The 23,854-nt window shown below is 34.2% G+C and overlaps 1 protein-coding gene across 1 annotated transcript; it reads left to right on the top strand.

The window, feature by feature from the left end:
* The first annotated feature begins 293 nt into the window (after positions 1-293).
* LOC110823493 (uncharacterized) lies at positions 294-22,885 on the top strand. Its single transcript, XM_088223445.1, has 12 exons — positions 294-696; positions 2,208-2,354; positions 2,693-2,807; positions 2,901-2,995; positions 6,055-6,158; positions 7,022-7,059; positions 14,231-14,466; positions 15,144-15,237; positions 15,320-15,510; positions 15,759-15,978; positions 19,635-19,802; positions 22,378-22,885. Exons 1-12 carry the CDS (start codon positions 493-495, stop codon positions 22,527-22,529), a joined length of 1,764 nt encoding a protein of 587 aa, XP_088079571.1. The 5' UTR covers positions 294-492; the 3' UTR covers positions 22,530-22,885.
* The last annotated feature ends 969 nt before the right edge of the window (positions 22,886-23,854 follow it).

The following is a 23,854-nucleotide window of genomic DNA, read 5'->3' as shown; positions in this document are numbered from 1 at the left end:
TTTTTTTTTAGTCACATATGTTATAAAAAGAAAATTACAAATAGGACACAGCAAAGTCGATATTTTGAACTCCATTTAATTACTCCAAAAATTAATTGTTCGCACTTGTTAATTAATGTGACGTGGCATTCTATGATTGGCACATAATAGTCTATAAAACACTTTTTATACGGCAACACGAATCAAGAGCAAAGCAAGGTCATTTTTGTAATTTAATGCTTAATCATGATTATTATTATTATTATTAAAAAAAAAAAAAAGAAATACAACGGCAAAATTGCAAGTTGCAGAGTGGAGTGTGACCTGGTTTGGCTGTATAAACTTTGTTTCCAACACCCCTTCGTAACAAAATCACTTTAACGAATCCCAAATATCTCTCCACCACCTCCTCCTCCTCCTCCTCCTCCTCCTCCTCCTTTTGTTATTGTGTGAACTTCGATTCATTTCTGAACTAACAATAACGAATCAGGTAGCTTTTACGGATACAACTCCATGGCGCCGCCTGCACCAGCAACGGCGGCCGGCGGCCAGCAACCACGGCAACAGCAGCAGCAAGCCGGTGGAATAGGCCAGACCATCACAGGAATCATCAGGATCGCTGTTTTTTGGTATTTCGCTTCCAAATTTTTTGCTCCCAAGCGACCCTCTGATCCCTCTCTACTCATCTCCAATCTCTTCCAAAAAGGCGAACCCCTGGTATTCTCACGATTTCTTCTCTCTTATAGCGTGTGATTGATCTTTTTTTTTTTTTGCGATTTTCCTGTTTATTTTTAATTATTCTAATGATTATTGTCTTGTTGGCTCAATAATCTGAATACTACTTTTAACCTCCTTCCCCTGACCGTATATTTCTACGTGTTTTCTGTATTCCCGATCCCTATTAGTAAAGATTGATAACTTTCTCCGATTTGCCTCCATTTGTTTGAGGAAAGTAGGTATTATGTGGTTTTATGATCTGTTTTCTCTAAATAATTCTGTTCTTTAATTTTAATTGGTGATTCGAGTTGGTAAGCTTAATTGTGGTATTTCCGTTGCTAAAGTGAGGTCCCTGTACTTGCTTTACGTTTATACTTAGTTCACCTTTTTTCACAAGGAATAACTGGATAGAGAAGCAAGGAATCGTACATACAATTTTACCTCAATTATTGTTAGTGCTTAAAGTTTCTTTTTGTAATAAGTTTCTCCCGGTAATGTGGGTACTTCTGAAGCAGTCTATGCTCCCTACTGTTGTTGGATGACTATTGCAAAGTTGATATGTGCTATCTTATCTTTTTACTTACTTGCACCCTATACAATAAAATCTTTGGCTTAAGTTGGCATAAGTTTTTGTTGAGATAATTGAGGTTGTTAGTTGTGGAAGTGAGGAAAAGTAAAGGGTTACTTAATATGAATTCAGTTGTTCTTAGCTCCTTATTTTCCCATTTTCATTTTTGGTTGCCAAATTAACCCAACTAGGCATCTAGGTTCGTTGGGGGAAAACCCAAATCCTGAAAGGTAGGATTACAAAACAAGCAGCCCCTAACAATATAAAGTCCTAAGATTTCTCTAGTTGCTCTGTTCTTAGATTTGGAGGAACCCAGGACTGACAAATGATATCCTTCATCTAGAATCTGAAGTCTTGATTAGTTGGGTCATCTAATATTATCCTTCTTACTTCCATGAGCCCTCGTTTGTGCCTTTTGAATGATATTTTGTAGTTTTTCCTGCAAAGAATTTCCTGATGAGTTACCTCACAGGTTGAGATACTTATCTTACTCCGCCTAGGGTTTCATCAATTTTCACTTTTTGGCGAACACTGTACTTGTCGAAAAAAAGCATGATTTCATCAACCACACACTGCAGTATTACATATAAATTTAATTAGATTCTGTCATATGTTTTGCATTCAATGTAATATCAGCCATTTTTTAATAGTTGGTGTCTCATCTTTTCAATTACAATATATGCACTCTCATTAAAATAATGGATGCATATGTGGAAAAAGGAAGAGAAATGCTATGGACTGTGGATGAAGGGTACATGTAATAACACTATGGCTTACATTTTTTCTCTTAAAAAAGAGAAGCCATCATGGCTTAAATTGAGGGGTGTTTATGTTCATTTATGTTATTTTTGTTTAATATATTTGTTCAGTGGCTTGGAATATCCTTTTTTGGTTTCTCTATTGGATGTTGATTCATGCTAAATATTACCTCCATTTATTGCAGGATATGTGGTTATATCTCTCGGACCATGAAAAATTCAACGACTTTGGTAATGAAGGTGCACTTGTTTGGCACGAATCCAACATCCCTTATGCAGTTTGGGGACCTGAGAGCACCAGATCCCTTTCGTTGAAGTACTACCCATCTGAGGTACTGGCCATTTGAAAGACTCGGATTTAACTTTTAGCCTGCATTCTTGCATGCATGATATGTTTGGATATTCTAATTAGTGTCATTCTGTCGAGCACTAGGAATAATTGATCAGATATGTGGACATTCCAATAAGGAAGACTTACGAACAACCATTTCCTTTGTTTCTATTTTGTTTCTTGTTTGGACTTATTTATAAGTTATTTGTTGAAAAGCAGTCAGATAATACTTAACAGAGAATTGTGCAAAGAAAAGGATTTTAAAATGTTTTTGTTACCTTCTTTTATTTGTTTTATTCAATTACTTTATGAATTATGACCGTAGTCTATTATCTCCAGGCCTTGAAGCATAATGGGAGTCTATTTGCTCATGTCTTCTTCGCAAGGTCTGGCTACCCTCCAGACCCAAATGATCCTGAGTACCAGCCTGGTTCTTCCTTTAGTGGGACACAACGTATGATTGTTTTGGACCATCTTTCTTAATTACAGTTGGGTGATAAAATTCTTTATTCAAAACTCTAACTTGATCCCCTTTTATTGATTTTAGCTATTGTGACGTACTTACTGAAATCAAAATCAGATAAAAAGAGGAGCCTGCTTGGGAATTCCAAGGCTCCTGACGAGGTTGAGGCAGTATCCCAGGTTTGTCCCTGATACTGCAGATTATTTCTGAGATTTGTTTAAGATGATAATCACTTTTGAGCTGTAGCTTTTTAGTAAAGAAAGAAAAAATTAAATGTGAAGAAGAAAAAGAAGCTTTCACTTTCGAATATTAATATGCCATATTATATGGTTTGGCATGCATGGAGAAGTCTGATGAGTATTTATATATTGATTCAGAAATTCTAAGATTAATTCCGTGATTTAGGAAAGAGTCAATTGGAGTACATTACAAAACTTCATGTGAAGTTTTTGTACCTCAAAACTGTATTTGGTGTTTGACCAACTATAGAAAGATATGATTGCAGCTGTAGTGTCAGGATCAATTATTTTTCATTAAGTTTTACGTGTTTACTTTCTCCATAAAAAAAGAAACAATTATGTATCATCAGCATAAATCTGTACATGAAGAGTCAGTTGTGAATTTTACACAACACTCTTAATATATGTTTGGAGTTAGAAGGGGATGAAAAAGAAGCGACAATATTATACTTTCCTTTATGTTGTCTGGATGCTAAAGAAATAAGGAGAAAGTAAACGGACAGAAAATGATTTAGTTTGTTTGTTGGCTGAGAAAGAAGAGAACTGTGTATTTTTATGAATTTATCCTTTATAGCAGTATTTGACCATATTCTTTCATTTTATATTTTCGAGTAGTTATACATTATCCATGAATGAATTCAAGAACTTGAAAACCACATTCCAGATAGTAATTAGCAATGCACTTGGATAGCTAAAAATACCAAAAATTACAGTATGTACAGTATCTGTTTGTGTATATATAGTGGACATATACTGTATATATAGTGGACATATACTGATTATATAGTGTATATACTGCATATGCACTATCTATGTTATATATATACAGCATATATACATTGGGTACATGAAATGTATAGTATATATATATATGCAGCATATATCCGGTGTGTGTATGCTGTATATTTGCAGTATTTATGAAATACATATGGAGTGAATCTATGCAGTGAATATGTATATGTAGTGTATACACAATGTGTAAACTGCAAGGTGTTGTATTTATCCAGTTTATATATGCTGTATATATAGTCATTTATATAGTGGATTCATCTGTATATGCTACTTATATACTTCATAGATAATGTATGCATACTACATAAGTACACTATATTTGGTAGACATATACACATGTAGCTGGCAATATATTCAATATCTATGCGGATATGTATATAATATATGCATATACAATGTATGCATATGTGGTATATATACATTACATATATGCACTATATATGTATCTATGGTATAAACACAGTATATAAACTTTGTATACAGGATATATACACTAGACACATATATAGCATATATGTGCTGTATTTGCAGTATATATGTGCTATATATGTATCTATATTATAAACACAGTATATAAACTTTGTATACAGGATATATATGCTATATACATTTATAGCATATATATGCTTTCCATGTAGTATATATGCACTATATGATCACTTTGTATGCAGTATATATTTTTTTTTGAGAAAAAATAAATATCATGTATACAAGGTTTATACAGTATAGACTATTTTTATATACTTCGTGGATATGCAGTATATATAATATGCTATAATATGATTTATATACTGTGTATATCTGTATATATACTGTATACACTGTATATATGTAGTATGTATACCTGAATATATACACTATATACCTATTGTGTGTATATGCATTATATATACACTTATACATGGCATGTATATGGATATATAGAGAGAGAGAGAGATGTAATGTAAAGGCATTGTATGATACTGTATATATGCAGGTATATAAATATGTGATATGTGTGTGTATATATACATGTGCACATGCATATATATGCATGCACCGCTCACTGAGGCTTTGGTTGCTATCTCTCCTATCATCTGATCACCAGCTTCCTTGACCTACCGACAATAAGTAGGTGTCAGCCCCAATACATGGTCTTACGACTTTGGGAGACCTGTGTTTTTGGTAGACAGTCGCCCGGGCTTCATCACTGCAACCTCCCTTTTTGAGGAGGCACCCTTTCTCCTGAAGTTATGGGGCTATTTTTGTCGAGTTCCTTAAAGAGAGTTGTAGAAATAAAAATATATTTCATGATTATAGGTGTAAGAAACGTTAGTTTGATCTTTTTACTTATTAAGTTTACCTTTCCTTCCATTTGACTCCAATATGGAGATTATATATTTAGTAGAGGGAGGGAAAATTGAGGGGTAGTTAACTTCTTATGATGCAGAATGTGTTAGCTCTAGATTGCCCAATAGTTTGGAAATCATAATCACATTAAATATAGAACTACTATATTATTTAGAAGTCTATTATTACAGTTTTAGTAAGTTTGTGATTTTGTTCTTTTTGATATTTGGTCTTTTATTTGTATTGGTAGTTTTTCTTTGAAAAGAAAAGAATATATATATAAATATATATATTCATATGCACCAAGGAAGTACAAACCATATCGAGAAGGATGTACAGGTTTAGCAAAATATTAATAAGATCTCCTAAATCCTGGCTAGAGTGAAGCGGTATTATTAATACCATTGATATTAGTTTTTTCTTAGCTTAATTCCATCCAGGAAATGTTACTTAAAAAACTTAATATATCTTTGTTTTCATTTTTTTAGAAAAACTTAGTTATTCAATAATATAGTTTGAGAATTTTTTAATCTTATTGTTGTATGATTCAATTAAATTCTTAAGTGTGATGCTCAAGATTCATTAGATTTAATGTGTAAGAAACCTTAAGTACGATGTCTAGTTTTCTATCTCTAGATTCCAAAGTAAGAAAATTAACCCTAATGTATCCTACATTAATATGTCATTTTCATTCCTTGGAAAATATTAACTTCCAAATAAGGGGAGGGAAAGTTATTTTCCTTTCTTTTCCCCCATTATTGTCCTTCATTCCCCTCCATCCAGTGATACCCTTATGATAGTGTTGCTTTTATCGATGCAGTTCTTAAGGTATGTGATTTCCTTTTGCTTGAACTTATTCTAGAATTGTGCTGCTTCAGGTGGTTGATGATCAAGAAAATGATTCTAAAGATGATGGTCCTTTGGAATGGGTTTCATATTGGAAACCAAATGTCACAATCAATTTGGTTGAAGATTTTACACGGTAAGTTTCTACTTTTCTTATATCAAAAGTAATATTCAGTTTTCTACAAACAAAAAGTAACGTTGAATTTAGGAATTCTTATTGCTTCTATTGATCTTGAAAGCCTTGGGCTACAACCCAATACATATCTATCCTAGAACAATAGCATTTGCTAGATGTTTCTAGTTTGCACAATATATAATTTTGTGCATAATTATAGAAATAAGTTCTGGAATATTCTGAAGTTTTGACTTTCCATCTCCTTTGTTTGGCTCAAGTAAAAATTTCAATTAGTGGTGAGTGAGTCATTTGATCACTTTTTGCTGAATCAACAATTGATGGTAGAACCATCTTATCTCCCACCCATGTTGCGTAACAGATTCTGAGATCATATTTGATATGTTTCAGGCACAGTCAAGATTATAGTACCTTGTGCAGGTCTAGCTATTCATTAAAGATGGAAAAAGGAAAAAATTTCCTAAGTGACATAGGATGAAAGTAGCTTTTCAAGAAATTAATATCCACCTGAGTGCAATTGACAGGCACAAAAATAAACAAAGTGGAACCCAATCTGTATATAAGAATTCAAATCTGAAGAGAGATTAGGTTTACTTAATATGAAGAGTGATGTCAAAATTGCAATACGATCAAGGCTGGGATCTAAAGAATTAGAACTTCATTTTGTTCCACCAACTCTTTCCATTAGATAGCAGGTCCCACCTTCTTCTCTTCCCTTAGCATTCCCCTCAATCCCCTCCCAGTAAAGGATGTAGATCCTTTTCATTGTTATTAAGAGAAACTTACATCTTATATTCTTCATTTCCTCTTATATTATCCATTTGCTTTCTGCGGTTTTTGCTAATACTTCTCTATTTCTTTTGCAGCTACTCACAGAATGCTGTACCACCAAATATTGCTCCCTGTATCCTTTTATACTTAAGTTATGTGTTCTTTTTGGGCTCATGAAAGCATGTTGGATGAACATTCTTCTAGCATGACCTATTCGTCTATTTTAAATTATCATAGCATTTTAAGGAATCTTCTTCATTCTCTCTCTCTTGCATGACTAATGATTGCTCTTATTCAGTGTTTTAAAAAGTTCTTCGTAGCATCCAATGTTGTATCACGTTGGAAGAAAGTTACTAAGCATCACCAGTCTACTTCCCTTTCACCTTGAGGCTAACACCTTTTTAACTGGTTTTTTAAAAGTAAAGATATGTTATGTTTTTCAGCATATATTCAGCCATTTGTAAATGTTATTGGGAACCAAAAGTCATGAGAGGCGTTCAAACTTTTAATCATTTGTGAAAATCTCTTAATATTATCTAAATTCCAGTCTGCATTCCTTTTTTCTTTGGTAGAAAATGCCTTCATTATTCATTGGATTAGTAATTGTTTTCTTTTTTAAAACTTTCTTTCGCAACACAAAAGAAGTATTATTATGAAGGGCATAAGAAATTACAAAATTAGTCAAGGATCCTCCAACCAGAATAGAAGAAAAGAGATGAAAGGCCCTAGCATAGAATAACCCCCATTTCTCTCTAAGCTAAATAAAATGTATAGTCTGAAAAATCCAGGTGTCTTAGTCCTATTAGAAGCCAACTTTCTTTAACTTTTGTTTAGCCATTGGATAAAATAAATGATGACAAAAATCTTTAGCGGTTAGTTTCTTGAAATTATTTTCTTTCTAATATAAAACCTTTGACTTCTCAGTAGTAGTACTACGAGATCTTAAAGAACAATATCTTTTGCATGACCAAAGGCCTCTTGGCCTTGCTGTACTGCCTCTTTTATGAAGCTTATGCTGCTTGAGTTCAAGCTTTTGGTCCATGCTTTGTGAAGGCTAGGAAAAAAAGGAGTCTTCCGTTTGATTTTGTTAAAATTGGTAGAGCATAAAATACTTTGTTTTTTTCCTTCTTTTGATTTTGTTAAAATTGGTAGAGCATAAAATACTTTGATTTTTCCCTTCTTTTGCGGAAGCTATCTTTACATCTGTAACTGTTCATTGACGTTCAAGAAAGTTTAACTAACATATTTATTCTAATTGGTGCAGAACAGAAAGATCCTAAATTACGCATCTTTTGATGATAAAATCTATTTATGCAATTCTAATATTTATATACTATTAAAGTACTAAGCTTATTTAAAACTAGTATTTATAGACATTAATGATATAAATATATTATTTTTTATTTACTCAGGATCTTATTTAGTTATTCTTTATTACTGATTATTCTAATTAATTAGCTTATTTTCCTATTTAATAGATTCCTATATGAACTTAAGAATTTTTATTTTAATTGTAATCTAGATGTCCTAACTTATTTGGTAGAATATTCATATTATTATCATACTAATACTGAGTTGTATATTTGATTGTTCAGTTATGAGATCTAATTGTGCTTCTTAATGAATTTCTCTAAATATCTTGTTCAAGCTTTTGTTGTCATACACCAAGTGGTATAAGAGCCAAAGTTTGATTGTCCTAATTTTCTCATTCTAACTTTATGAAACACAATCTTACTGCCATATAAACAAGGACTAAAACCCTAAATCAGCTGCTATGAAGAGCAACATTAGAGCAATTGTCAGCTCAACCCAATTGCTGGCCACCTCCAGGAGGTGGTCAATGCCGCTTCTTTCGTTGTTTCCCATGCTCCAACCAATAGGTGTGCATTTCAGAACTCTGAAGTCTTGACTGGTTCAAACTAGGTTAAGCCAATCATATTCAACTTGTCTGATTCAATCATCTTCAGACCAGTTCTCAAGATTTTTTTACTAGTTCTCAATATGCTCAACATATAATCAAGAGAGCCTCAATTTATATAATCGTAGGCTTTCTCCATATCCAACTTATATAAAACACCCTCATTCATGAATAACAGCACATATACAACCTCATTAGCCACAAGAGCCGCATCCTGAATTTGCCTTCTTTCCACAAAAGCATGTTGGTTCTCGCTGACCACTTTATCCATCACTTTGGCCATCCTTCTAGCTAATACTTTCGCAATGAACTTACTGATGCATCTAACTAAGTTGATAAGTCTGAATTTCTTAATATTTACCACTCCCTTCTTCTTAAGATGAAAACTAAGAAAGAAGAATTTAAGGATTTAATAAAAGAGTTCATGTAATTCCGAAAAGCTCAAGAATCTCCTCCTTTATTACATGTCGAACTTTCTGTAAAAAATCCATATTGAAACCATCAAGGCCTGAGGCTTTCTCTTGTTATCACATAGTACTCTCATGGTGGTACTTGGAGTGACTCTAAATTCCTGAAGCATTCTTTGTAATCAAATTCCTTCACAGATTCTATGAGCCATTACCATGAATTTTGATTCTGTGCTGCTCTGAGCCACTACCAGCTATGTTTTACTTCGCCAAGTAACTAGGTTTTCCCACACATAGGAACAATAACCGAAAGTTGATCTTCAATCTATTATTGGCACTGCTGCTATCTGTCTCTAGTTGAGTTTTCTGCCTTCTAGAATAGACAATCCATTCTTATTTACTCGTGTATTTGATTCGGAGGAGTATAAGTGGTGTTTTTGGTGACACTAGAAGTGAAAATTTCAGGTGCAACTGTTGGTGGTGGTGGAGTGGAAGAGTTTTATGGTGATGGACTTGAAGAAAAAATGGTGTCAACATTTCACCAAAATTGGAATTCATCATTTTTTGTTAGCTCCCTCTGAATTGGGATTTTGGAGTAGAAGGGGTTGGTCTTTGCAAAATGTGACATCCATAAATGTAGATATATATATATATATTTCCAGATGACACATTATTATTCTTTGAACTTAAATAACATGTATGTATTAATTTGCTTCAAAGTGGCCTCGGGGCTCGACATTAATTTGACAAAACTTAGAATTTGTACACATTGGGGTTAATGAATAAGAGAGGAGGTTGGCTGACATTCTGGGGTGCAGAGAAGTGAAACTACTAATTAAATATTTGGGTCTTTCATTAGGAGCCAAGTTCAAGGAGGCTTCAACATGAGGACAGACTGGTGATCAACTGTTTTGAATTTCGATTTATGGGTTGGAAAAGGGATTTATTATCGAAAAGGGGATAGACTGACTCTCATTAAAAGCATCTTAGCCAATATCCCTATATTTTTTATGTCTGTGTCTACTATCCCTTCCAGCCTGGCCAGGAGACTTTGTCCAATGTAGCTTCCTATGTGGTGATTTAGAAGATAGAAGGATATTCCACATCGCAGCCTGGGATGAGGTTAAATCATTACTGTGCAGAGGTTTGGCCTTGAGATCAGTGGTGGGTTTCAACAGAGCACTTCATGGAAAGTGGTTATGGAGGTTTGTGAGGGAGGATGGGAGTCTTTGCAACAGTGTTATGTGCTAAATACAAAAAAGCTGGTGGCGGTTGGTTCACTAATTTTCTTAGGGATCTGCACATGGTTGGGTTTGGAAGAAAATACTCATAGAGAAAAGGGGACTTTCAAGAATGTGTTAAATGGAGAGTGGAGTTGTGGTATAAATAAGTTTCTGGAGGGATGAGTGGGTGGGGGGGGGAAGGGGGGGGAGGAGCTTTGATTCAACTCCATTCTTGGCTCTGACTAGAGAGGCATGGTCAGTTGAGTTGGTAAGGAATCTAAATAGTTGGGAGATCCATGAGTATTTGAGGCTGTTAAGATGTTTTTCAGAGATAAGTCCATCACAACCCCATAGACATCAGTTTATCTGGAAACTAGACTCTTTCAGAACATTCGTAGTAATTGGCATCTAAATGGGGAGATAGTGTTTCGTTATGGCTTTCTGGCTGATTTGATTTGGAAGGTTAGGACAACTCCTAGGGTATCTTTTCTCACATGGGAAGCACTAAGAGAAAACATTTTGATGTAGGACAAATTGATTAAGAGGGAAAAAAATTTAGTAAACTGATGCTACTTATGCAAGAGTGCTGCAAAATCATGCAATCACGTTCTTTTGTGGTGTTCATATACTTATTGGATTTAGGCGTCAGTCTCTGCAATTTCTTGGGTCTGAGCTGGGGTAAGTTCCATGAAGGAGGAGACATGGGCATGTAGAGGTGTCCAAGGCAATAAAAGATTAAGATTTATCCCTTTAGCTACCCTTGTGATATTTGAAAGGAGAAGAATAGAAGAGCTTTTTAAGGGATAGAATGTAATTTTGAGGGATTTAAAGATTTTTAGTTCCAGACTCTTAGTGTTTTCTAGTGAGGAGGATTTGAGGGATCTAATTGACATCTTGCTTCATTTTGTACATTTTTTTGAGATAAAAGGTATAAAGTGTATATTAACATATTGGCATCAAGGGGATGCCACCCATGTACAAAAATGTTTACAATTTGGTTAATATAACAATAAAATTCCCAAAATCCTCTACCCTAAAATATCATAACCTAAACACAAATAACCCATATAATGTAGTCATCTATCCCTAATCCTAGTAATCTCTCCTTCAATCCCCGCAAAAGTCCTTTGGTTTCTTTATTTCCAAACAGCACAAAAAATAATAAGTGAAATGAGATTTACAATTTTCCTCCCCTTACTAATTCCTTCCCAAGTCAATAATTCATCTCTCACGGTTTTCACAATGACCTGGTTAGTGCCCGAAAAGTCATAAACTATGGTCCATAAATTGTAGACCATTGAACACCATAAAAGAATAATTCATCTCTCACGGTTTTCACAATGACCTGGTTAGTGCCCGAAAAGTCATAAACTATGGTCCATAAATTGTAGACCATTGAACACCATAAAAGAATATAATTGTAGGACTCTGGCTCCTTTTAACACATAAAACATCCATTCACTAGAATTTTACCCCTCATTAATTTATCAATTGTCAAGATACATTCTCAACCCACTTCCCAAGCAAAAAAAAAAGCTACTCTAGGTGGGGCATTCACCCTCCAAATTTGTTTGGCTGGAAAGTTGGTATCCTTGTCCTCATTATGTTTAACCAGGTATCTATAGTAGGATTTGACCGTGAAGTTCCCTTTCTTCTTTAATTTCCATAATGGTTGATCCCTGTTCACATTCATAGATACCATAGCCAGTTGTCTAAACAGATTCTCATTTTATTCAATTTCTCAATCATTAAGGTTTCTGATTATATTGATGTTCCAGTCATTTTGTATATATTTTCATATATGAGTTTGCACTCCCTTGGTGCTTATGGATATATTATACTTTTGTTTTAAAAAAAAAAGGTCTCTCTGGCAGTATCCCATATCTCCTTGGTAGTATTGTAATACATAAATTTTCTACAGTCTTGCTGATCATTCAATTTATAACCATGACATCACTATGCTATTCTCTAATCTCCAGATACGGTAACCTGGGTTGGTCGGTTCTGGTTGTATGGTGGCTTCCGCGAGTTTTCTTCCTTTGCTGCAGATGAGAATCTGGAAGGACTAAGCCCATTGGATGTAGTTTTGCCCCATTGAGTTTATGCTCTGTGGTGGGGAGGGTCATTCCTTGTGAGCACAAATCCTGGTCTGGAAGACACCTCTGAACTTGTCCCTTGTTCACTGACCATGGTCGAACGAGGGAGTTTTTCCTTTATTTTCTATTTTTTAGACGTGGTTCAGATTGTGCTCTGGTACCATAAAGAAATTATCTTCTTGCTCCGTGATTTTCATTAAGTGCATGTGGATATATATATTCACAACTAGGTTACAATTCAAGCTCTTCATGTATACCCAATATATCTAGGCACTAAAATAGGAAATCTGCAGTTACTGCAGATATGTTCTCTCCATCAGAATACAGAGGAAAGTTGCTTAAACTAATGCGACTCAAATATACATGGCTATCCATTAATTTAGGAAATAAGTCACAGCTAATTGTTAGTTGACCCCAGAAACGAGGAACTATATTTCAGAAGGATGTCCCGATTTAGTCGTAATGGTGTTGTTTGAGGTTGAAAACGATGATATTCTTGTTGATTATAAGAAGAAAGCAGTGTCACCTGAAGTTACTATCCCAAAAATTTCTTTGGCCCCTAATACCAATGAGGAAAGTTTGGCTTTCTTCCTTTTATGAATTTTAATTGTTTCACTGTGTCTTTGGGGGAATCCTTAATTTTAACTTTCTTGTTTTCTCACAACAATCTCAATTTACGTAAACCTCAATTTTTTAAGAAGACAATTTTCAACTTTTAGATTCTTTATACTTTGACATTATAAAATTTGAAGTCGAGTTCTTACCAAGTGAAGTAGAATAATGCAGAATAGGAAGATCCTAAATGAACATAATTTGATGATAATATATATTTATCAATTGTAATGCTTATGTTATTAAAATATTGAACTTACTAGGAACTAATATCTATTAGTTTATTAATGGTATAGATTCATTATTTCCTATTTAATTAGAATCTTATTTAGTTATTTTTATTATAGGTTATTACATGTAGCTTATTTTTCTATTTATTAGAATTCGTACTTAAGACTTACGAATTCTTATTTTGATAGGTATTTACTACCTATGAATAAGGTAGCATAGCTTAATTATATGGTGGATTATTCATATGATATCAAATAAATATTAAGTTATTGATTCGATTATCAAATATGAGATCTTCAATTTGCTTATTGATATAAATTTCTCAAAGTATTTTGTTCAAGTTCTTTTTGTCTTACATCACTAATTTTATCAAATAAATAAACAGAGTGCTTATGCTCCACTGCTTCAATGCTTCATGCTTTGTATCATGAGTCATAACTTTGCCTTCATCTTGATGGCTTGGAACACTGTTTATGTCAATATCATTATTCTAGTAAAGCTTGATCATGCATCTCAGTCACCACTTTGTAGAATTACTGAATATCTTTATAACATGTTTCATCTTGTGGCCACTGAAACTTTATTTTTTATACCAAGATTCCCTTAAGAATGGAGGACCATAGAGAAACAGGTCAATAGTTGAATACGATGGTTATATGTAAAGCATATGGTCCTTTAGATTGATGTTATAGGCAGTCTCTCTTGTTTTTTTTTTGTTTTTTTCCTCTCTCTCTCCTGGTCTTACATACCAAGATTTGGATTGTGAAGTCAATACCAGTTTCTTTTTCTTTTGCATTTCTTGACTTCGAATTTTCAGACTTGAAGATGGATTTTGATACAGGAAATTATTACCCAATCATTTTCTTCAATGAATTTTGGTTGCTGAGAGATAAGTTGATTCAGATTAATGAAACAGTGGCAGAGTTGCCACTTAATCTGGAGGTGGGCCCTATAAGCATGACAAAGTGGCAGTTATTCTTGCAGATTGATCAGTCATTTCAGATTCATCGTAGTTATGGAAGCATGATTGAAGGCGAGGCTGATGAACTCAAGGTATTGCTATTGTCTTGCTACTAAGCTATATGTGAGCTCACAATTGATTAATAATCTCATGCTTGAGGAGAAAAGAGGACATTGACAAGATTTAATAGAATAGGCAAAAGATGGTGAAAGCTTTGGCGTATGGTATTTGCTAATTATCTTTGCATATGTAATCAGATCTCAATTCAAATATTAAGGTTAAGCATCTTGTCTCCTTCTGGAAAAAGGAACACTCCTTGTAGCATTAATTTTTATACCAGGTGTTGTTTGCCTAATAAGAACACTTGTCCAAGTATCAGTACAAGGATTACTCTCTTCTCCTCCTTGCCTCCTGTAACACCTCTCTAATATAAGAGCTGCCTTGAAATGAATCTCTCCTCATATTTTCGAACCTAAGGACCACCATTGCTTTTCAGGGAAAAAATGGTTTTAACAAGTGGAACTTAGTTTAAGGGTGTCATATTTCTGTATTATAGTTGAATTGTTGCTCTAGTGCACATGGATGACTGGAGTTCCCCAAATGGATCTCTTCTTAAATTTTTGTTTTCTCCTAGTAGTGACTCGAGTGGATAAATAGCTAGTTGTTGTTGGATATTGGCTTCTTTTACTGCTTACATTATCTGTTGTTGAAGTCAAAGGATTATGATTCTTTATTTCCCCAAGTGCTGATTTAAATGCAAACTTTTCAGAGGGTGTTTTTGGAAGGAAATCCCTACCTCCTGGGCATCACGATGGTTGTTTCATTACTTCATTCCGTGTTCGACTTTTTGGCATTCAAAAATGGTTAGTATTACAGGAGAATAACACTGGTGAACAGCATTTCAAGATTCCATAATGTAGTTATTAATGTAATTCTTTCCTGCAGACATCCAATTTTGGAACAAAAATAAATCAATGGAAGGATTATCTGCAAAGTCTGTTGTTGTAAGCTTTATAAGTCAACTGATTGTCTTCCTCTATCTGCTTGACAATGATACTTCGTGGATGATACTCGTAAGCTCTGGAATTGGTTGCTGCATTGAATTTTGGAAAATAGGGAAAGCCATGCACATAGAGGTATGAATTGTCTCACTTTTAGACCTAGCACTTTCCTTGTTATGTTGGAGAAAACCACAATTTAGAGATTGCATTTGTTCTTATATTACATATACACGATCGATCCTCTTAATCTTGTCATCTTCTCATGTTTGCGATATCTATGGTTGACATTTGCTGCATTATTACTAGGCTGGTAGTCTTTGTGGAAATATTGCCAATTTTATGAAAATTTTTCAGATTATTCTGACAATTTTCCTTCTCTTCAGATTGATAGAAGTGGAAAGATACCCATGTTGAGATTCCGAGATCGCGAGTCATATGCAAGGAACAAGACTAAGGAATATGATGATATTGCAATGAAATACTTGTCCTATGTGCTCTTCTTCCTTGTTGCATGCTCTTCTGCTTATTCACTCATGTATGAACGCCATAGGAGCTGGTATTCATGGATACTCTCTTCGCTCACAAGCTGTGTTTACATGTTTGGTAAGCCATATCTTTGTTTAATTGTTTAGTTTTGTGATTTTTGCTTCTGTTTCTGTTAGTTTCTGCATCTACTTATAAGCCTTCCATCAAATTGCAAATGTTAGTGTGTAAAAGGTTGTGTAGTAAAGATGAAATTTATTGTTTTCAAAAAACAAAGATGAAGCTTTTTCTTTCTTTTTTTTTTGTTTGGATAAAAGGAGAAGCTTAAAGGAAGAGATGGAAAAAATTGAAAAAATGGAGAATAAGACATCCACCTGAAAGCATAAACAAAAAGAAAAAAGCTAAAAAATACTGCACAAAATCTCTAGTCCCTCTGGATTATTGCATCCCAATTGAAGCTCTAGGAGGATAATGTTAGGGAAATGACCATGTGCTTTTGCCCAAAGGAATGCCATGAAAGTCCTCTCTTAGGTCATAAAATGGTGCAGATCGTTCATGAAAAACCAACCAGTTCCTTGCTAGGCAAATGCACCAAAGACCTGCAAAAGCAGCACCTTGCCACAGAGCCTTAACCTCTTTTCTTATCCCACTCCCAGGATAAAAGAATTTGTGAACCTGTCTACCATAGGAGGAACCACGCAGCTTAGGCTAAATTTATTCATAAGATCTGCCACAACTTCCTGGCCATGCTGCAGTGTGGGAACAAGTGAGATGGGTCTTACTTTTTCTGAAGCACATAACACATATAGCAGATATCTAGCACGGTGAGGGCAAAAAATTTGAAGTAAGTTGTTGGTGTTGAGTCTTTGATTGATAGCAGTCCGTGAATATACCTTTATCTTAGAAGGAACTGTAGCTTCCCAAAATATATTGGCTATGTGGAATTATGTACATCGGGATTGTTAACGAGTTGATTGAAGAAAAACTTATATGACACTAACCCTGAGGAAATTTGGTGGTAAGTGGTTGATCCTCTACCCATATATCTTCCTAAAACCACACTTTAGTTCCATCTTCCATTTGTTGGGGTAAAAAAAGGGTGGGTTTGGGAGATGGATTTCCAAGGGACTTGGTGAGCAATGGATCTTCTAGTGAGGGCATCCTATTTGTCCCTTTCACTTCTGTCAATACTGTTTATCACCCTGCGTGATGAAGAGTTTGGTTCACGAGAAGAACATTAGTCATTTTGCTAGTAGAGATAAATTCTTTGTTCTGAGACTTCCAGTGGCCGATCCTCCATGAACATTTGGACTCATAACATACCTCTCACCACACTGGATGACCTCAACCTTCCTCACCCACTCCAGCCCAAAGAAATCTTCTCATTCTACCCTCTATCCTCTCAGCTTCTGCTGCTGCAGGTATTTTAAATAGGGATAGATAATAACGTGGTATGCTAGGGAAACAGGCGCTAATCAAGGAAGGCCTTCCTTCTAAAGACAAAAGACCATCCCTCTAACTCTCGAGATGCCTGGCTACTTATTCTCTACACCCTCCCATAAAGTCCTCTTCAGTTTACCACCTAATGAAACTCCCAGATAAATAATAGATCAAGATAACTTTGTACAACCTATTGATTCTGCTAGATGGTCAACCGATTCATCTCCCATGTTAATCCCAATGAGCGCACTTTTCCCTTATTAATTGTCAGCCTCAAATGTTTTCAAACACATGAAGAGCATAAGTGCTTTAGCGATGGATCCTATTGTCACTTATCAGGAACTGAGTCCTGCCATCCACGAATTGTAGATGGGAAACCTTCACTCTCCCTGCAACCCACTTTCATACCTTTCATTACGCTCCTCTCAGTTGTCATAGTTAACATTCTACTTAATACATCCACTACAAGGTATAGAGAAAGGGTGAGAGAGGATCTTTTTACCTAAGTCCTTTTTGAGGCTCTAAACCAATCTTGGGGTTCTCCATTTACAATTACTCTGAGTGAACATGAAGATAAATAGCCCCGAATCTATCTTCTCCACCTGTGACCCAACCCTTTTTACTCTACCACACTGTCTAGAAACTTCCAATTTACCTGGTCATATGTTTTCTTAGTGTCTAATTTTAGGACCAAACCCTTCCCTTTCGAGTAGCGAGTATATCTCACTACCTTATTGGCGACTAATAAGGTATCCAGGATTTGTCTACCTCCTAGAAAATCACTCTGGTTTAGTGAGATAATGTCACCTAAAATTTCACTAAGTTGAGGGGAGAGAACTTTCATGATAATTTTGTAGACACTAGTCACTAAACTTATTGGATAGTAATCTGAGACCTTCATAGACTTATCCGTTTGGACCTAGGGTAATGAAAGTAGAAGTTCATGCTTTTACATATGGATCCATTTAAGTAAAACTCCCCAAACACTTTGATGAAGTCTGTTTTTACAATTTCCCAATGCACCTTAAAAAACTCAATGGTGAATCTATCCAGTCCAGGTGCTTTATCTTTCCCTAGATGGTAAGTAGCACGTCTTATTGCCTCATCTTCAAAGGGTTTCTCCATCCAATCTCCCTTTTCTCTTTGTAAAGGGGCAGAATCAATACCTTCAAGGAACCGCCAGTAGACTTCTTCAATATACAAGCTCCTGTATTATGAGTAATCTCCCTAGCTATCTATATATTTACCTCTCTCCTTTGCGTCACCCTGTGGACAAGATTTTTTTATAATAACATTTTTTCTTCTCTGGCCGCTCGCTATTCTATGGAACAGATTGGAATTGGGATCCCCTTCCTTGACCTGCTTGAGAAAACAAAGATGAAGTTTGTTCTTTTTGTAAAATGATGAACTGGAACTTTAATTGTCCAGGAAAAGCCAAGTGTTGGAGTATCATTTAGTTCAAATTTAGCTGTTTCTTTGTCATGTCATGTTATTATCTTATATGGAGAAAATGGAATAGTTGTTTATTTGCTTGAAAATAGATCTAATCAGTAGAGGAGAAAAATTTTAATGTCCATAAAATAATGAAAGCAAATAATTTTGATTATTATTGTGCAATGTAGTTTGTGAAACAGATTTTCCTCCTCCTGTTACACTGGTCTTAGAATTTCAAATGTAAAGTTGCAAACCAGCCCAACTGCCCAAATAAGAAACGTGAACAAAAGAAAAAACGATTTACACTGTTCACTTCGTTCTGTAAACACTTAATTAATGGCCCAAAAGTAAATTGTGAAAATTGTTTGGTTACTAATTATTATAACAACAATAACTTTGTATTGGTTACACCTTTGTGAGTTTACATAAGTTGGAATGTTTTAGTGCTATATGGAGGTGGATTAATATTAAAATATCTGTGTGATTATTTAAGGATACAATTGGTTTAAAGTCGAATTCTATGTGATAGAATAAGAATATAATAGAAATGAAGGAAAGAGTGAACACAAAAATTATTTTAATTCTATATTCAACATTAAGTGAATTGATAGTCTTATCTAGCCAAGTAGAATTCATCACTACAGAATTTAATATGGTCTGAAATAGCAACCTTTTCCGTTTGAATTTTAGAAAGAACAATGGAATGAAAATTATGATCCAATCCTAAGTGTCAAGTAATTGAAGTCAAGGATTAGGATAGGAATAACTTAAAAATTGAGGTAAATGTGCCATAAGATGTTGGTGATGTTCTTGTTTCTGACAATTTGACACTTGTTTCTTTTTTTTTTTTTAAATAAAAATTTGATACTTGTTCTAATTGCTAAATGCTTTACTGTGAATAGGTTTCATTATGATGTGCCCTCAGCTGTTCATAAATTATAAGCTCAAGTCTGTGGCTCATTTACCTTGGAGACAGATGACATACAAGTTCCTTAACACCATTATTGATGATCTCTTTGCTTTTGTGATCAAAATGCCAACACTGCATAGGCTTTCTGTATTCCGTGATGGTTAGTTCTTAAATTACTTTTCCAATATGTTATTCCTCTCCTTTTTTTTTTTTTGTGATGTTCATTTGTTTGAGATTTCATAGTAATGAAAAAATCATTGTAGCGTTTGAATGATATGCACTATATTTCCACCTTAAACTACTTTCATGTGCTTCTGTTCTCACCTTAGAGTGCCTCATATGCATTTTTAAAACTTACAAGTGATTCAGACCATTGTCATGGAGAGACCTGATCATTTTCTGATATTTCAATTAGAGTAAAAGCAGACTGACCTCCATTGGACATGGCAAAACAGCCTCCAGTAGGCGTAGCCTGTTCAAGCAGTTAGAGCTTGGTTCAATTGTGCTTGGCTTACAAGTGGTTCATATGCTTCTGTTCTCACCTTAGAGTGCCTCATATGCATCTTTAAAACTTACAAGTGATTCAGACCATTGTCGTGGAGAGACCTGATCATTTTCTGATATTTCAATTAGAGTAAAAGCAGACTGACCTCCATTGGACATGGCAAAACAGCCTCCAGTAGGCGTAGCCTGTTCAAGCAGTTAGAGCTTGGTTCAATTGTGCTTGGCTTAAGTTCAGTTTTGCTTGCAATATTTGATTTCATTTTGGAAACAATTTTTTTTTTTTTTTTTTTTTTGTAGAAATTAATTTACAGATCATGTAAGGAAATAGTTGCTATTTTGACAGCTAACTCGAAAAGTTAAAGTCTTCTAGCATATATAACACTTTTTGTTGATAAAATCTAGCTTTATGTATCACTGACATGTAGAAAATGGATTTTTGTTATGTTAGGTTATCCCTGGCTTCCATAACCGAATCAAACATAGACTAAGTTCTTATTTTCAGTTCAATCTTGGAAACTTGCTACCTTAACATATGTGATGCTAGGGTTGGGTGCACATATTAAATTTGGCTAGCTTTCCTGTTGACCTTACTTTTTAAACTGTGCTATATTCTTGTGGATTGGACTAAACGGACAGGATTTTGTGACAAAAGACCAGATCTTGGTTACTAAGAGATTTTATTTTTGTGGTGGGGGATGGGAAGGGAGGAGGCAGATGTTATGTTTGACTTGTGGTATCAACCATGTGTTTTAGATTGGGAGTTAGAACTAGAGATTTTTTTTATATATTGGGTGTTAATTTGCAAAAATTTCTATTTTTAAGAGACTAAAATCTGAGATGACTGATTAAAATGATTAGATTCTCGTTTAGTTATTAGTAAAAATGTGATAACAAATCAGCTTATACTCGTTCGGAATACAGGGTAGTTTCAACTTGGAAATACCTAAATAGGCCCAAGCCCTTGCTTTGGTAGGAGCGAGACCTACCTTTGGTATTCAAAGGATCTCTGGCTCCGCTTTTTTATTGGTCAAGAGGAGCAGTTGTCAAATAACGTTTTGAGTTTTTTAAACCTTTAATGAAATCAAGAACTTGTACATTAGGCAGTTATAAGCATATAAGCTCTAGAAATTATCAGAAAATATATTGAAGACTAACTTTTATTTTAGAGAGCTTAAAAAAAGTTGGTATCGGCCATGTAATTGTCTTTAATTCCTTTGAAGCAATTTTTAAAAATACAGTTTTTTTAATCTCAAATGTATGAAATATAAGTCTTTCTTCTGTTATTTTAATAAAATTAACTCTTATATTTTTAACAAATATGAATGAACTAGTATAATAAGTTATGGAGTTTAACGATTTATTATTATTTTAAGGATTTATTATTATTCAAATGTTATTCAAATACTTTAATAAGATTTATTATTATTATTATTATTTTAAAAAAGCTTTAATTGCTTAGGCATTATAAGTTATGGAGTTTATTAGCTCTTATACCGTAACAAGAGCCAAAGGCCCTCTTAAGTACTCGTGCTAATACCTAACGTCTAAATCTTGTTTCTCAATTAGAGACCTAAAAGTATTCTTATGCAGCTGCAAGAATTAACATAATTGACCTGAATTTTGTTGGTTGTGCTTGGAAAGCAATGTTCTCTTGTTATGTTCTCCTCAAGATAGATATTCTTTTTTTTTTTCTTTTGATAAGTGGTTGGGCTGCTTTTCTTCAGAAGCTGGGATTGAACCTAGAATGTAACCATCATCCTTTCTCAATGAGGAGAAAGAACCATTGAGTCAAAGTTAGGAGTCAGTTTTAAGTGAGAGAAATTTGCTAGGCAATATTAGAAGATTCTAGATCCCATCTTGACAACTTCATCACATGGAAAACACTCCATTTCAACTTGGGATGTAATGATCTACCAATAGAATGGTTATGATATTAGACTCCTGTATGCCGTGATATGTTGTGCCACTAGAATGATAATTACTTGTGCTGTAAATGCCATTCGTTATTGTTATGTATGTAATTCTTTTATCTAAAAGAACCATGTCAGTTAATATTGCATGTTCAAATGCTGATCACATCTTTCCTCCAAAGATGGAACCTCCTTTCTTCTAGTTTCATTAATAAAATATCACTGTGTGCATCAGTAAGGTTAGAGTTGCAAGTAATGTATTTCACCATTCCTCTGGTTGAATGTGATTTCTTCTGACATTAAGCCATTTCTGCCTTGCAGATGTTATATTTCTGATATATTTGTACCAAAGGTGGATTTATCCAGTTGATAAAAAACGGGTCAATGAATTTGGTTTTGGTGGGGAGGATGACCAGGCTTCTGAAGGTACAGGTGAGGTTGCTAGCAAGGAAGATGAGAAGAAAACTAATTGAGCTAGTATTCTGTTCAATCTCGAATCCATTTTGATGGCAGAAACACCACTGTAAGATTCAGTTAGGACTTTCATTGGCAGCATTACTTATAAATTCAGTTGGGACAATCTTTTCGTCCTTTTAGATTTTTGTCTTAGAAATGGAGTTTATACTTATGATTCTGGAAAAGGTTAGTTCTAGGTCTTCGCATCTTTTTGGGAAAATTCAGAAGGGGCTGTAAAAAAAGCCGATATTCTATCACTGCTTACTGGTTTTTATAAGCTTTTTGTCTTTTGGAGGGAGGGAGCTAAGATTTAACTTTTTTCCCTCCTCTTGTTAACCTTATTGATGTTTGTTTATCAAAAAATAATTTCAAAGTCTGCTTATCATTTTCTTTTTCTAGAGAATTAATAGTCAAAAAGGGTTTATTTGCAAATTTGGTAGTGTTTTTTGCTCATTTTTTGATTTATTTGTCTCTAACTTTTCAATTTTTTTTTAATTAATCTTATTATTTCTTTTTATTTCCTCATGTTTACTTTGCAATCAAATTACTTAAAAAAAAAAAATCTGAAAGTTCATCATTTTCCAAATGGTAGTCATGTCGGTATAAATAAATAACATGCTTTGTTATATAGATAAATAAATACCCAATATGTAAGATAAGAAAATGAAAATTTTTGCCTGACTGGTTTATTTTCTCCTTTCTCCCTCCGTTCCAACTTTCTACTCTGCTTATCTTCATTCCCTGCTTGATCCACTTAACACATTTTCCATAACTTTAAAACACTACATATGGAAAAGAAATATGCAAAATCTTCAGTAGAATACATTTTTTAGGTTAATATATATTACCTTGTAATAAAAATCTATTAATGCTAACAGCTTCAGCAATCCAACTTTCCACGTTCCTTCCTCGCTTCTTTCTCCATCTTCTTCTTCTTCTTCTTCTTCTTCTTCGTCTTCGTATTCGTATTCGTATTCGTATCATTATCTTGTGTATCTGACAGTGAAGTGAAGCAAGCTGCAGCAGCAGGGTTGGAACGGAGAGAAAGAAGAGAAAAAAATGAAAATGGGTCAGATAAAGTTTTGATTTTTACAAAGTGAGCCTTGTAAAATCTGTCATTAATTTATGTAGAATGGTTAAATTAAAAACTTAAATATTAAATGTTTACAAAGTCAAAGCCAAAATAAAAATTTAGAATCAATTTTACAATTAAACGATGGAAAAATGAAGATGAAAGGAATAATGTACAAGTATCTTACAGTGTAATATCATATTTTATTGTCATCGATGAACCCATAAATAATTTAATATATAACTTTTTTCCCTTCCCACGTTCCTACGT

The sequence above is a fragment of the Carica papaya genome, chromosome 6 (assembly GCF_054855325.1).
Source record: "Carica papaya isolate Zhongbai chromosome 6, ASM5485532v1, whole genome shotgun sequence".
Taxonomy (NCBI): domain Eukaryota; kingdom Viridiplantae; phylum Streptophyta; class Magnoliopsida; order Brassicales; family Caricaceae; genus Carica; species Carica papaya.
This window is presented reverse-complemented; position numbering and strand designations above follow the sequence as displayed.

Bases quoted from the DNA above. Each gene is read 5' to 3' on its own strand.
- LOC110823493 (XM_088223445.1), top strand. From the start codon at position 493: ATGGCGCCGCCTGCACCAGCAACGGCGGCCGGCGGCCAGCAACCACGG. The intron at 2,355-2,692 runs GTACTGGCCATT...TATTATCTCCAG, and splicing joins TGAAGTACTACCCATCTGAG to GCCTTGAAGCATAATGGGAG. The intron at 14,467-15,143 runs GTATTGCTATTG...CAAACTTTTCAG, and splicing joins GCGAGGCTGATGAACTCAAG to AGGGTGTTTTTGGAAGGAAA.